The 15404-nt window shown below is 35.6% G+C and overlaps 2 protein-coding genes and 1 pseudogene across 2 annotated transcripts; 1 reads left to right on the forward strand and 2 right to left on the reverse strand.

The window, feature by feature from the left end:
* Positions 474-2590, reverse strand: LOC109333433 (uncharacterized protein At4g38065-like). The gene is made up of 2 exons (XM_019568916.1): positions 1835-2590; positions 474-1765 (listed from the first exon to the last, which is right to left on the reverse strand). The coding sequence occupies exons 1-2, from the start codon at positions 2495-2497 to the stop codon at positions 1742-1744; spliced, it is 687 nt and encodes a 228-aa protein (XP_019424461.1). The 5' UTR covers positions 2498-2590; the 3' UTR covers positions 474-1741.
* Positions 4788-10973, forward strand: LOC109332215 (guanosine nucleotide diphosphate dissociation inhibitor At5g09550-like). Its single transcript, XM_019567114.1, has 12 exons — positions 4788-4938; positions 5038-5184; positions 6015-6122; positions 6223-6395; positions 6790-6901; positions 7295-7375; positions 7460-7522; positions 7914-8015; positions 8102-8226; positions 8641-8851; positions 9298-9372; positions 10671-10973. The coding sequence occupies exons 1-12, from the start codon at positions 4852-4854 to the stop codon at positions 10719-10721; spliced, it is 1335 nt and encodes a 444-aa protein (XP_019422659.1). The 5' UTR covers positions 4788-4851; the 3' UTR covers positions 10722-10973.
* LOC109333040 lies at positions 11769-14937 on the reverse strand (annotated as a pseudogene).

Below are 15404 nucleotides of genomic sequence, written 5' to 3' on the forward strand. Positions count from 1 at the left end.
TAATAGTATCATTATTACAATTAAAAATATGCATGATTTCAAATTAAATTTTAAAATCCTTACAATAAATTACTTGATTTATTATATCTGTTTATCTCCCAGAGAGAGTCTCGGCAATCTACATGTCATTTTGGATGAATAAAAATATTATACCACTTGAATCAATACTTGCTGAGTTATAAGGTGAGACTATTGTGGCTAGCTATTCTATCAGTTTTGACAAAAACCAGAGGGCCCTCCGACTGATCAGAATTCCTATGCTAAAAATATAAAACTGATCAGGTGCAATGCACTTTCAATAGTAACACAACATATTCAACATAAATCTAAACCAATTTAATTTGCCATATGCAGTTCAATCTAAATAACAATTGTTAACAAGGCAGAAGGAAGTATATTGGCAATGACAGACATAAATCAATAACTATATAAGAAAACCTCGACAAGATGTTACATACTTTGTCTTTGGTACCACCACTTTCAGTGGATATATTATACTTTTCAGTCTTTTATCACATTTTGTTATGTTTATATTTCATATAATACACCAAACAGATAATAGACACAATATGTTCACTTATGTCATGTTCTGACATCTACCAAGAGCTGCATAAGAATATGCAATCTAAATTTAAAAACACAAAAAATAGTGATGGGAGCCAAATGATGTAGTGCTGTAGAACTGAAATATTCCTAACAGATGGTAAAATAAGAAAAAATAAAAAATCTTTATGCATTTTTTTCTCTTTTCTTTCATGTGGAGTCTTAATGATGGGATAATGACTAAACTTTGCATTGAGCCAAACATAAAGAGTCTGGCTTAAAAAAATTTAGTCACTCATGTTGAAGAAAGGAATTCTGAAATTCATCATAATTTCAGCGCATCAGAGGTGAGTCGTGAGTTCATCATCGTTAAACAGCTCACAAACATGTCCTTCTGATTCTTAAACTCTAGTAACCAAAAATAGCAATTTGCTGTCAAGCATGACCAAACAATAAACACAGTTAGCAGAGAAATGAGAAATGTGAAGCAAATCTACATGATACTCTGTTTCTTAACTGTTTTCATAGGTTCCTTCATAACCAATTTTTTTAATAAACAAGCAGTCTCGCTTCCACAAAGCTATCAAACACAGAAAACAAATTCATCTAGAGCATGGAACGATAGATTATAATTCGTTGAAGCACACCATCTGCAAGTGAGAACAAATAACTTTTCAATTTCATAACGTCAAGAAAAAGTGGCATTACAAGTGTAAAATATAGACATCGTAATGCCTCTTTTCTTCCTAAAAATAGAAGAAGCACGTAATCAACAACTATACTATCAAGTATCAAGTGCCTCTTTTCATTTCAAAATCCTTTCACATCCCAAAATATGTGCAAAACACTAAAACCCACCTATATATCATGCTAGAAGCCTAAAACTACTAGAAAAAACATTAACGTTGTCATCGGCTTTCCATCACTCGTCAAACCTTACACCAATGAAGACATCTCCATCTCCTTCTGTGAACTCTAAGTCACCATCTTCACCCTCATAAAAATCCAAATTCAAGTCATTATCAAAACCAAAACCTCCTTGCATATGCCTCATCCTATTCCTGTCGCCTTTCTTTGCCACAGTCTTCATCCTCATCTTCCTCTTCCCATTATTGCCTTGCAAATCTACTAATGCATTGACTGCATTCCCATGAAACCCTTGATTCCTCATATCACCCCAAACCTCTTCACCCACATTCTACCCCAATCTTTCACCACCACCTCCAACAACAACGTTATCATCATCAGAAATGCACACAAATTTGGTTTCATCAAAATGGGTGGTTTTCTGACCCATCATCATGTTCTCATTGTTGTTGATATCTTCCTTCTCTCTATACATCAAGGGCACACTTGTTTTACACCAATAGTACTCGTTCTTCTGATCATCATCCTTCACCGGAGCAGTAACCGCCACGCCATGAAAATTCTTCCGGCAACTCTGGCACAACAAAGTGCAATCCTCGTACTTACTCTCGTACTCAAAAAGGTTCCAACAGTACGGGCACGTGGTCCAGAAAGTTGCATTAGCGGATTGATAACCAATTTGGGCATGGTAAAGGTCGCGTCTTTTTGTGTCAGAGAGCACGTGCCAGGCCTCTCGGACGCACGTGAGTGCTTCATCGGAGGATGGGAATTCGTTTGCGGCGGTGGGGTCAAGGAGGAGAGCAAGCTTCTTGAACTGCCGAGTGACGAGGTCGCGATCGTAGGCGGCGTCTTCGCGGCGGAGCATAAGGATGGAGTAGTAGTCGGGTAAGTTGTTGGGGAGGCGGTGTTCGACGGTGGAGAGGATGTCGGTGATGGCGAGGATTTTTTCGAGGGAGGCGGAGATGTTCGGGTCGGGCCTAGGGATCAGGGTGGCGAAGTCGCGGCAGGTGGAGAAGCGGCGATAGGCGAGCATGGTGGTGCATGCAGCAATTAGGTTTTCGGGTTCGGATCCGGGTCCTGTATCCATTTTGCGTTGTTGTGAACTGTGAAGAGTGAGAGAGGAGGGTTAAGAAGATGGAATAGGAGATAGGGAGATAAGGGTATTTTGGTCATTTAGACATTTACTTGGGGCACAATGTTCTTATTCTTTTTTATTTGATTACTGTTTTTGCTTAGTGGTGGCAGTCAATAGCAGTGGACTGTTATGAACTTATGAATCTTGCTCACGATTTACAAAAGGAAATTTTAATGTTATATATTGTTTAAGCCATGAGGCTGATTTTCGATTTTTTTGTAATTTTACCCCTAATTAATAGAAGTTACGTCAGGAATTTTATTTCTTCTCTATTTCTGATTTGTTCCCTTTAATGTCTGATCATTTAGCTTTCATATCTTTTATAATCTTCCATATTAGTATTAGTATTTCTTGACTTCTAATTTCGGGTGTTTACTTTTAGAAGTATATTTGAATACATTTTGTGCCAATTAAGTTTGATACTCATCAAGAGATAAAAAGGTTTCTTGTATAATACAACAAGTTAACATATTCAGTAAACCAGCAAATTTCAACATGCTTTAGACTTACAACAACAGTTGACATCACTTCTTAGTTCTTGCCGTATAGCTACATGTATACACCTAGAATCGTGCAAGTTTAATTCTAGCTCACTTGAACCACAATAAGCCAATTATTATCCAAGGCTTCAAGGGATAATTATCGAGTTAGGAAAGGGATCCTCTATGATGACATGTGGCAAAAAAAAATCAACGGTCATGTTTCATATTATTTTTGAATAAAAAATAAATAAATAAAGTTTAAAAAAATCTCAGCCACATGTTCTAGTAATGGTCTCTCTATTACTGGAGAAGAGTTCAACTCTTCGAGTTAGGATGCTCTCCATAGGAGATAAGTACTTCAAAATACAACATGCAATTGTCAATGATATATTTATCATTTTAATTACTATAAAATTTTAATTTTACCATTAGAAACAACAAAAAACATGCATTTGTCTCTCTATTAATAGAGATGATCATTGTCCATGATTTTCTATTTACTCAAACAATGATTTCCTAAGAAACACTAATAGACAAAGAGGAAGAAGGTTTGATTCCTCTTGTCATACAAAGAGAGAAGAAGAAGGCTAAAGTTTAATGGATAATACCTCTATATTATTGAAAATGATATTTTGAGAGTACAATGAGAGGCATTTATACCCAATTTACTTTATCTAACTAATTATAACATAATTAACTAACTTTGTAACAAGGAAAAGATGAATCTCCTAAATGACTTGTGAGTCAAGTAACAGAAGTATTGGGCAAGTTGGAATTTTGGTGCACCAACCTGGCCATTTGGTGCACCAATATGTTGGAGGTTTGGTGAGCTAACTTAGTGCATGGCTGATGCGTCTTATTGTGTTGTGCATCGGTCAGAATGTGTGCTATCTCATGTGCCTTGATGTGTTGTTCCTTGGTCAGAATGTGTGGGGCATGAGACTCATGCGTCTCGGTCATTTGGCTTGATGTCTTGGTCAGGTTATGTCTGTGATGCTTGTGATGCACGGTCAGGTGGCTTCATCGTGTGCTTAGACTTGGCTCGGCCATGAGGCTTTGTAACTCGATCATAATTGGCATATGATACTCGATCAGATTCCTTGGTGCTTGGCCCATGTTGTGTGGCCTGGTCTAATAAACACCAATAAGACACATGAAATTCATTCGAAAGCGATATGGGAATACATCAAATGATAAAAATTGTAGAACACTGTATAACTATGATACAAGATATTGAAATTAGTACAATATTAACATAAACACGCAAATCCAAAGTTAGAATAGATCTACTTTCTCATATCTCCATGAAGAAAATTCAATTTTTAAAATTTAACATAATAGATTGACCAAAACTTTATTTATTAAGTTTTTTTATAATTTTTGGGTTGGTTTTTGATCCATAATTCTAATATGATCCATCATGCAATTAGGTGTATGCATGTTAGGAAATCTTTTTATAATTTTAAATCAATAATTTTGAACAATTGTGATATTGAAGTGAACAATTAAAATCTTTTTGGTTCAAGTGATAATAATTAATTGTTTCCCCTAAAAAAACCTCCGAACCACAAGAATTTAATTGGGGAGGAAAAACCATTTTTTGTGACAAAAAAACATTTGAAGTGAAAGCATGATTTTGTGGTGTTTTTGTAGTGGCACGTGGGAAAGGGATTTGAAAACACGAAAATTAGCGGTAAATCCGATACTCGCGGGAAGGTGGCGAAGACCGTTTCTCTTTCACTACCTCACTTTTGTTTTCTAATTCTCTTTCTGAACAATCTACACTTTCATTCTTACCTTATCTCTTTCTGTGAATAATCCGCCATGGATGAAGAATACGATGTGATAGTACTTGGAACCGGACTGAAAGAATGCATCCTCAGTGGTCTTCTCTCCGTCAATGGCCTCAAAGTCTCAATCACTATAACATTTATTTATAATTTCACATTATCATATAATAATATCATATGTGCATTGAATAATAATTAATTATATGATTGTTTGGATCAGGTGTTACATATGGATAGAAACGATTACTATGGTGGAGAGTCTACTTCTCTTTATCTCAGTCAGCTGTGGAAGCGATTCAGGGGAAGTGATAATCCTCCTGATCATTTAGGTTCAAGCAAAGAATACAATGTCGATATGATCCCTAAGGTACGTAGCTATGTTTTTATTTTAATGTTTTATGCTTTCGTTTTTTACCATTACATTATTAATTTGGCAAATGCGTCAATCGTTAAGGAATCAGATATAGAAAGTTTGTATTGAGAAATTGTGTAACTATTATAAACAACACATGTAAATGTGACGATGCTGATGTAATTAAGTCAAACACATATGATATTAGTTGTAACCGCTGCTATCGGAAGTAGATTGTTTGATCAACTGTTGAATTCTCTTAACTGTATAATAGGCTGACTCTATTTTTGAGTTGTTTTTCGAAGGGTAATAGAGTAAAGATAAAGACGAGTCATGAAATTTTAAGCCTTGCCATTCCTTTGAAGTTTCAAATCTAAAAACCAACTTGCGAGCTGACTGTTCGGCGGTTTACAAGTTCATTTTTTAGGGTAACAAACGGAAATGAAATACTAATGTAATATCAATTATTTAATTATGATCCTCCTAAAAAATGACAAATTATGATGATAAAATAAAGACTAAATTCTTTTTCGATGAGTATCACCATCTTACAATATAAGAATATTGTAGAAATATTAATGTAATATCAATTATTTAATTAAATTTAAATATATCCTATTCCTTTTCTACGCATGAGTGGATGAGTAGAAACATTCTATTAATTTTCCTCTAAAACCCAATCTGTAATCAGATCCTTACTGAATTTGGTTGAAAGATCATAAACATGATTAACTATGTTTTGAAGAATAGAAGTTTATGATTGCATGGGATGGGATTGGGATGATCTCATGCTGCTTGCATTCTTCACCTTTCCCTAACTTTATATTATATTTATGCTTAAACAGTTTATGATGGCAAATGGTACTTTGGTTCGGGTTCTAATCCACACAAATGTTACCAAGTATCTGAGTTTCAAGGCTGTAGATGGCAGTTTTGTGTACAACAAAGGAAAGGTATGAAGCTAAGTAAACTTTTCGCTGAGCCTAAAATCAAATCATATGTCATTCTTAAGGTCTTCCCTATCAAGCTGATGAATTTGAATTTTTTCTTCAGATTCATAAAGTACCAGCAAATGATGTGGAAGCTTTAAAATCTCCCCTTATGGGGCTGTTCGAGAAGCGGCGTGCTCGGAAGTTTTTCATTTATGTACAAGACTACGATGAAAATGATCCAAAATCTCATGAAGGGATGGACCTTAACCATGTTACAGCAAAAGAACTCATTTCGTACTACATCGTTGCCATTACCCCTGAGTTTCTTTTGTGTTTATGTGTGTGTATGAATAATTTCAATAATGAGTTACCAGTTTCGTTAACATCAATGCTCTCTTAATTTTGTTCATGGTGAACTACTAAATTCTCATATTATTTCATTGAATTTAAACTGAGAGTGATTTCGATGTTAATGGTGTTTTGCATTTTATAAGGAAGTAATACAGAATTAAAGCTGCTAAAAATGTTATAGCCATTTCCAACTTACTGGGTGATAAACCTTCATGAGGGCTATCTCATAATTTTCTGAATTGGTTATTGATTTCCATGCAATGAAAGTTATATGTTTGTATGACTTCTATCAAAATGTCATCTATGGATGAAAATAACTTTATTTGTCTCTCATTAGGAAATATGGGTTGGATGACAACACAATTGACTTCATTGGCCATGCATTGGCTCTACATTTGGATGATAAATACTTAACTCAGCCTGCAATGGATTTCGTAAAAAGAATGAAGGTATCTAGTTTTTCCATTATAAAGTTACTTCTGGTTCCAATTTCATGTTGAGCTCAAAAATTGTAATGCTGGTTTTTGCAAGGTCTGTTTGTAGTTCTTACTGTTTCCCTCAACATGCATTGTTTCAGATTCCAGTTCATATGCATGCTGATGACATTTAGAATATTCTTGAATAGCTTTCATACTGCTTTTAGTTTCTAAATGCATCAAAACTATTTATCTAGGATTAAGTTTCCTTGTGAGCTTATTATATCTTCCGCCGAAGAAGCAAGCTTGCACCAGTGTGTTACAACAATGCAATATCCTTGGTTTCAATTTCTGTGCTTTTCTGAATATGTGGGCAAAGTAACAAATGCGAAGGTCTAATTTATTTTAACTGTGGCTTTAATAAAGCTATATGCAGAATCCTTAGCACGTTTTCAGGGTGGATCTCCTTATATTTATCCACTGTATGGGCTGGGAGAGCTTCCTCAGGTTTGAAATACACATCTCAAGCAACAAAAGAGTGTGCTTTAGGAATCTTCTATTTACTTTGACTATATGATGCAAATTTGGCAGGGATTTGCTCGTTTGAGTGCTGTTTATGGTGGCACCTACATGCTGAACAAGCCAGAATGCAAGGTAATATATGCTTGAGAGTATAAAACGATGCCATATGTATTGTTTGTGATCTTCTTGACCTTATAAACAGTTCACATGGTGAAACTTAATTAATTTGTTGTGATCTGCTCCCCTATATTTCAAACGATTTGCAACTAGTCCAATAAAGTACAGAAATCATGGTACTTGGGATATTCTGCATCTTCATATTTCTCGTCTGTTTAATAACCGACAACACAATATTAAATCCCAGCCTGGTCATGTGGCACCACAACATATAGCAGCTAGAAGCCTGAAATAATGATAAATTATGATAAGTCATGAATCAATTCATTTTAGGATGTACTTGTGTCTATATATAGCTTGACTTATTGAGGTAGTGAGGCATGACACTGGATACTACTAATGGCAGGTTGAGTTTGATGAGAGTGGAAAGGTCATAGGTGTGACATCCGAAGGAGAAACAGCAAAATGCAAAAAAGTTGTTTGTGACCCATCATACTTACCAGACAAGGTGTGTAACTTTTAACAATCATCCAATAGGAAGATCAATCTGAGTTTATTTCCCTTTCAATGAAACCATTTATGATCAATCAATAGGTGAAGACGGTCGGGAAAGTGAATCGTGCTATTTGTATTATGAGTCATCCTATCCCAAACACCCACGACTCTCCATCAGTTCAGGTTATTCTGCCTCAGAAACAACTTGGGCGTAAATCAGATATGTATGTCTTCCAAATTTTAATATGTCAGTGATTTTATTTTTCCGACAACCCCCTTAAACTTGTCTATTGAACTTGCTTCCAACGTGTGCATTGATGTATTACATAAAACTTGGGTTTAAGAATTGATAAGACTAACGTGAGTGAAATATACAATTGTGTTCAGTGTTCAACATAAAAACCCGTGTGTTTTAATGCTCCTGTAGCGAGATTTGGTGGATTAGGTTCAGACAACATTGTTTCAGAAAAGGACATTTTCATAAAGCTGCATACGTATTTTTTCTGCAAAAACACATGGCAGAAAAAATCAATGCCACATATGCAGCAATACATCAACAACAAATGTGTTCATAACATCATGCCACAGTAAAATAGTATGCTTGATGTTCAAGTTCATTGCCTTAAACCATGCTACAGGTACCTTTTTTGCTGCTCCTACTCTCATAATGTAGCTCCAAAGGGAAAATATATTGCTTTTGTGACAACAGAAGCAGAGACTGATAATCCTCAGGAGGAATTGAAGCCTGGCATAGATCTCCTTGGTCCTGTGGACGAAATCTTTTTTGACTCCTATGATAGATATGAACCTACTAACCAGCACGATGATGATAGTTGCTTCATATCCACAGTAAGTATAATTTAAAGAGAAATCTAACTTTTTTTGGATGATTAGTTTCTCTGCTTGTGGGGTAAGGCTGTATACATCTACCCTCAGTCCCCACTAAGTAGGAGCATTGTGCATTGGGCCGCCTTTTTTTAGTTTCACAATATAGATGTAGCTCTCTAAGTCCTTCGGTAAATAGGGTCCTTTTTTCAAATACTTTGTGCATGAGAACCTGGTTCAGTATATCTAGTTCCTTGCAAGAATATTAGAACATTGTTAACTCTATCACTTTACTTGCCATTTACTTTTCATTCAATCAAGTAAGCTTATATGTTAACTTCTTTAGAAGACTGCTTGAAGCTTCTATTTTGTTTCATGGGATTTCAAGTTTAAGTTGAGGGGGAATACTTCACATATCAAGCTGTATTTCTTGTAACCATTGATCAAATTCTGAAATATAAAATCTGCAGAGCTATGATGCTACGACGCATTTTGAAACCACGGTAACAGACGTGATTGCCATGTACAGCAGGATAACTGGAAAGGTAAATAGTATTTTTTTTCTGCCTTTGATTTATATTTGTACTCTTTGAGATTCAAGAACTGCAGAATTATTTTTTCCATTTTTGCCTGTTTGGGAAAATAAAAGGTAATTTTGGTATTTGAAATTTTCTGCTTTTAGTTTTGAGTCTCAGGATCATATCAGAAGTATTATGTTTTTGTGTTATCCCAATTCGACATGAACAGATCAGAAGTAAACAATTTAGCATGGATGGAAAAGTAGTAAGAATTCATACACTATCTTGAAAACACTCAACGTAAATCTCTAGGACTTAAGCAAATGAGGAGAGCTCAACCCAAAAGACTAATTTATTAGGTGGGAGAGCATTATGGTTTAAGTACCACATTGAGTATGCTATTCTACTCAATGTGGGACTCCTAACATTTTCACCCCCTTTAAGGGCTGACGTCCACGGTGACTTTCACTCTATTGACACTGACCCGATGGTAGCCATTTCTCTTTTGGCGGCTTCACTCACCTATCAGTATTCGGTAATGTACCTTAATCCAGCCTATAGGTAGTCATTTCCATGACACAACTCTCAATGAAAGTGTCAATTGTTAGGACTTAAGCACATGAGGAGAGTCCAACCCAAAAGACTAGTCTATTAGGTGGGAGAGCCTCATGACTTAAGTACCACATTGCGTTTGCTATTCTACTCAATGTGAGACTCCTAAACATATGACTATTAGCTACCTCAATTATTAAGCCACTAGGATTGGACTAGCAGTGAGGGGTATGGGTAGATTGCATGAGGTCACAGGTTAAAATCTCACTGCCATCACCATTGTTTTAAAAAAGCTATCTTAGCTTTTTTCTCTTCAAGTTATAGGTTAATGCTCTTCTTGCACCAATTATAGTCTGTCAGGATAATCTGTATAGACTTAATATTTTAGGCGGTTACTACAACAATTCTATATACAACAAAACCCTCTCCAGTTGTTGTTATGTATGCAATAATGTAGTAATGATAGGATGAAAGGGGAAAGAGTAAAGGAAGAAAACAATAGAGATAGTTCTAGCCTATCAAAAAAGTAGACATTGTTCCAACATGCAAGGACAATATTGGCTTCCTAACTTCTTTTCATTTTATCATCTCCCTAAAATTTAAAGAGAACAATGAATTTTCCCTTAATATCACGTCAGTGATTGGGGTGTTTATTTCAAGGTTCTGCAACATGAAAAGTTCCATCTGTAGTTTGGTTGTAACTCTTTACATAAGGTATTCCATTCTATAGTATTACTTTAACTAATTCATTTTTTGATTGCCTTATTTTATAGGAGCTGGACCTATCTGTGGATCTGAGTGCTGCCAGTGCTGCTGAAGAATGAAAGTTGAGTTTTCAGTGGTTAACACTGCATTAGTGCCATTGCGCTAAGTCTTTGATATTGTGCTTTCCTAGTTTATTTGCACTCTTCTCTCCAAAGAGCCAAGAGTATTCTCCTCTTCGGGCAATTTGTTTGTTATTATTTCTAACTCTTAAAAGCATTCATTAGCCTCTTGAACATTAGGAAAAGGAAGTTTATGAAGTTTATTCCCAAGTTTCAACAAATATCTAACGATATATTTTCCCTCTGCTTCTCTCCTTGATCAACTGCTTAAATATGGTAGTGTCATCACTCGAATTTTATTCTCCTTATGGAAAAGGGATATCTTACAAACTAGATAATATTTGCACCAAAAGATAATAATATAATGCCCCTTTGTTGCACCAAAAGATAATATACATAACTTTATATTCTTGACTGGAGCATTTTCACGTTCATATTTAAGACAGTCCGGTTAAACTTGCCAGTGCCATGCAATGTAAACTTATCAAAATGCAGAAACCAGGCCCTCCACTTTTGAAGACTGGACTGACAAAAGCATAAAGTAAACTTACAAGTTTTACCTCTGGAACAAACCAGTAATGACTTTTTAACTTTTAAGGAATGAATCTGCGGAAGAGGTTGTAAATTACATAAAATACCCATGAACGCCTCGATTCAGTGGAAGGAGAATAAGTGGTCAAAGTATGACACTCTATTGGTATCATCAAACTTCCTACCTAGACTCGCTGCTGCTCTATATGGTAGAGAGTGGAAGTTGAAGTTGGCCAAATGGTGAGGGAGGGGGAATTGGGGTGGAGAGCATTAGCGGCGATCGAATTCTAAACCTCTCACTACATGTTCGTATCGACTATACCCAACTGAGTGTCCCGACTTGGGACAACAACCAAGCTTTTTTCAATGGATGGAGTTGGCTACATTGAATAAAAGACATTAGAATATCTAATAGCTCCATTTTAAACACCAGGGTCTTTTTCTCTTCTTGTTCACTTTTATATATTCAAGTTAGGGAGTGTGCATGGGTCTAATCAGGCCAAGGTAACATGAAGATGTTAAAATTCAATCATTTCTCAATTAAACTATGTTTTAAGGATACATTAGTAAGAAAAGTAAACAAATTTAGGATACATGTGAATCCAAACCAAGTCATGTCTATATATCCTATGTTTGGCCAAAAGAACAATGAAAAATGAAAAGTACAGATGTTACTCTACTCTCTCTTTGATTTTGAGAGAGCTTTCTTCCTTTGTGCAAGCATGTATCTGTACATGTGAGGGCTACCTGCATAAAATTATGCATTCAAACAGTTACAAGGTCATTAAAAGGAATATTAGCCAAAGTATATCAGTGGTAAGAAAGGAGTTGAATACATGCCTGGAAGGTAGATTCCCAATGCAACAATAGCAGCATAGAAGTAATCAAATGAGAAGTTCCATTTGTTGGGCATCCTTATGCAATAATTCTCAGAAACCTGAAAAATACCATAGGTCAATATCTCGAATCATGAAAAAACACCATATCAAATAGTAGAATCAATCATGAGTGCAAACTATCAACTCTCCTTTTTCACCCTTGTCACTTCAGGAATCCCAAGACAATGCCAGCGATTAAGATTTTGAAAGATAAAAGAACAATGAAAGGAAGGGTAACACAGAATGCAAAGTTTCACTGAGAAGACTGATCTTTCCTTCTTAACTACACCAAACTCTCTAAGCCCATCTTTGTTTCAAGGAAGTCCACTTACAGGACTTGCCCTCAGTATGATTAGTAAATATAAGGTCAAAAGGACAGGATATATATATATTTGTAACACAAACAAAACACAACCAGGTGTCCTAGCTCTCCTACAAGTTTCTAAAAGCATTGTGAAAATGTACTGTTCTAATTCTTTACCTTAATGAATGGCAAGGCAATATATATTAGACCAACTTCGCTGCTGATGCCTGTTGGATAAAGCAACAAGAAAGTGCTATATCTGCACGAAATTATTTGAGTCAATATAACAGCAAGGCCCGATTTACCTGTATTGTACTCTACACACAGGCTCAACATTCAAACTACGTACCTGAGCCACAAGAGCCATGAAGGAGCAAATCCAAAAGCCTCTTTAAAGCCAAAGAAAGAATAACGAATGATCTGCAATTATAACAGCAAAGATTGATGTTTGTTAATACTTCTCTTCCCCTTTCAATCAATTGTTTTTCCATAGAATACAAAGGGATATAGCTACTATAAGCAAAAGAATAGCAGGGAAAGTTGGGTTACAAAGCCTAAAGTTTTGCAATGCAGTTAACCCACTCACTGCTTTAAATTGCAAGTAAAAGGTTCTCATAACCATTAAATCTATAAACTAACACTCTGTGTAAACCAGACATACTCAACAGTAAAGTATCTAATTAATGCAGTGAAGTATCTAATCGATGCAATCAACGTAAGTATCTATTTTCACTATTAGTTTCACACCATTGACATCAGGATTGCCTTTATATGTCTGGCACAAGAACTAAACATTTGGATGTTATATTATTTGAACCCAAAGCTGGTTAAAAAGGAAAGGTACAAATGTAAGTATGTAACAATAAGGCATCTCAGGTAACCAATTCAAAATCCATGGCCAAAATTTACAAGGAGATAATTCGAAAAGTCGATAGGACAAGTAACTAAAAATGGAGAAGGTTGAGGTGTTTCTCTTTTCTAGCCTCACACTACACCCTATTACTATCCTTGAATTTAACAGCCGCCTCTTTTAAAGAGAATTAATCCCCTGAAAGAGTTACCATCTTCTAAGCCATTGGATCTGCCAATCCACCAACCATGTGACATTCATCGTTAACAAATTCACTTTGGTTTTAGCACTTACATTTTTCAAAAAGGATGATAGTTGAATTTTCAAAACACAAACAGACAGGAAATGGGGAAAAATGTAATTAAGTACAGATACAACAGCATCCAAGCAAGTAATCATGAAAAAATTGCCTCAGTGATAGACCAGCTGATTAACAGGGAGCTAACGAGCACATGAGACTGAGTCTATCATTCAGAGATTTATGGTAACTTGTCAATAAAAGAATATGCTCTTAAAAGTTGAATTAAATGATTCGCAAAATAAATTTTAAGGAAGTTGGAATTGAAAATTGTCTTAACCTCAGGGAAACTCCATAAGATGCCCCAAGTCAGGTACAACCTTGAACATATCTGTGGCAAGGTTGCTGATACCGGAGACCGCACCAACCCTTCATCATCAAGGGGAAAAGATGAGATTCATAAGCAAACAAAGAGTAACAGTAAATCCCCTCGTATTAAATTGCAGTTGCGATTTCGGTTAGGTTACATTTATAGCAATTGCAAGAAAATGGGGTCACAATTGTGATTAGGAAACTACCAAAACCACAATTACAGTTGCATACAACAATTTAAAACAATAATGACAATGTGCAATGAATTACTCACTCACCAAACCATGAAAAATCTAGCACAGCGTGCAATGCCACAGCAGAAAACCCAAAACACAAAATTTGAAACTTCATAAAATTCCCACAATAAATCAAAATTTCGGATAAAACAAATAAAAGGGTGCCTCCACGGTTAATCAAAATCAAATCTTTTTGGACCAAAACAGCAATACCTCTAACACAGCAGCAGTTTGAGCAAAAAGCAAAGGCTTTTCGGTTGCATTGTACACATTTTCATGGCCCGATTCTTTCAACGTCTTCAAACAAAATATAGAACCTGAACCCTACACAAATTAAGAGATTTAAGCAAGTTCTATTCAGAAACAACGTTATAGTAAAAGGGAAGTATCTAAAATAAGTTGATAACAGAAGAAAGAGTGTGAATAGTGAATAGTACCATCCAACGAATAAAGTCCAATTGTATGCTGTGAGGTAGAGACGCCTCAGAAGGGAGAAGAAACCAGCCATTGATTTGAGATCTGTTGAAGAATGAGAAGAGACGATTCAGGATTTGATGATGAATTGTTAAATAGTAATAAATTCAAAAAAAATGTTCGTTGTGTTCGTTATGATCGAGGTGAGTATAACTACATGTCTATCACCAAATGCTATATGTAATATTATGAACGTGAGATTTGGTATGGTACATCTAAACTAAACGGTTAACCATATAACATGCATTAGAGAAGTAGAATGTGTCAGGTTTTGTTGTATGATCTAGTTGCTAGTGTAACAAGTTGGGTTGCTCAACTACTTCGAATGTTTTTTTTTATTTCCAGTGAAATTGCAAACACAAGATTAATGCTACTTTTTAAAATGATTTAGGAAAGTTTCTTCCAATGGTTGAAATTAATGTTTTTCTACCCTGTGCCACCCTGTGGTTGAAATTACAAATGCTCTATCCCTTATACCAAGTTTCTTCCAATGGTTGAAATTACAAATGCTCTATCCCTTATACCCTGTGCCACCCGATTTACACATGTGGAAATTAATATATCACTACTTAAAATTCAGGTAACTACCATTTCATGAAAATTTGTCTTTTATCCTCTATCGAACTCTCATTCAATATGTAATGTTTTTGGCATCTCTCGATCAAGACTGCAGAAACCCTCTTCCCCAAAGGATCTAAGTTTTGTACTTTGTAATTTGACTGAGATTTTGATTAAGGGTGGAGAAAGGGAATATGATTTGAGTTGAACTCATCATCCATCATGCAATTCTCTAATGTTGC

Source organism: Lupinus angustifolius, chromosome LG18, assembly GCF_001865875.1.
Source record: "Lupinus angustifolius cultivar Tanjil chromosome LG18, LupAngTanjil_v1.0, whole genome shotgun sequence".
In the NCBI taxonomy this organism is placed as follows: Eukaryota; Viridiplantae; Streptophyta; class Magnoliopsida; order Fabales; family Fabaceae; genus Lupinus; species Lupinus angustifolius.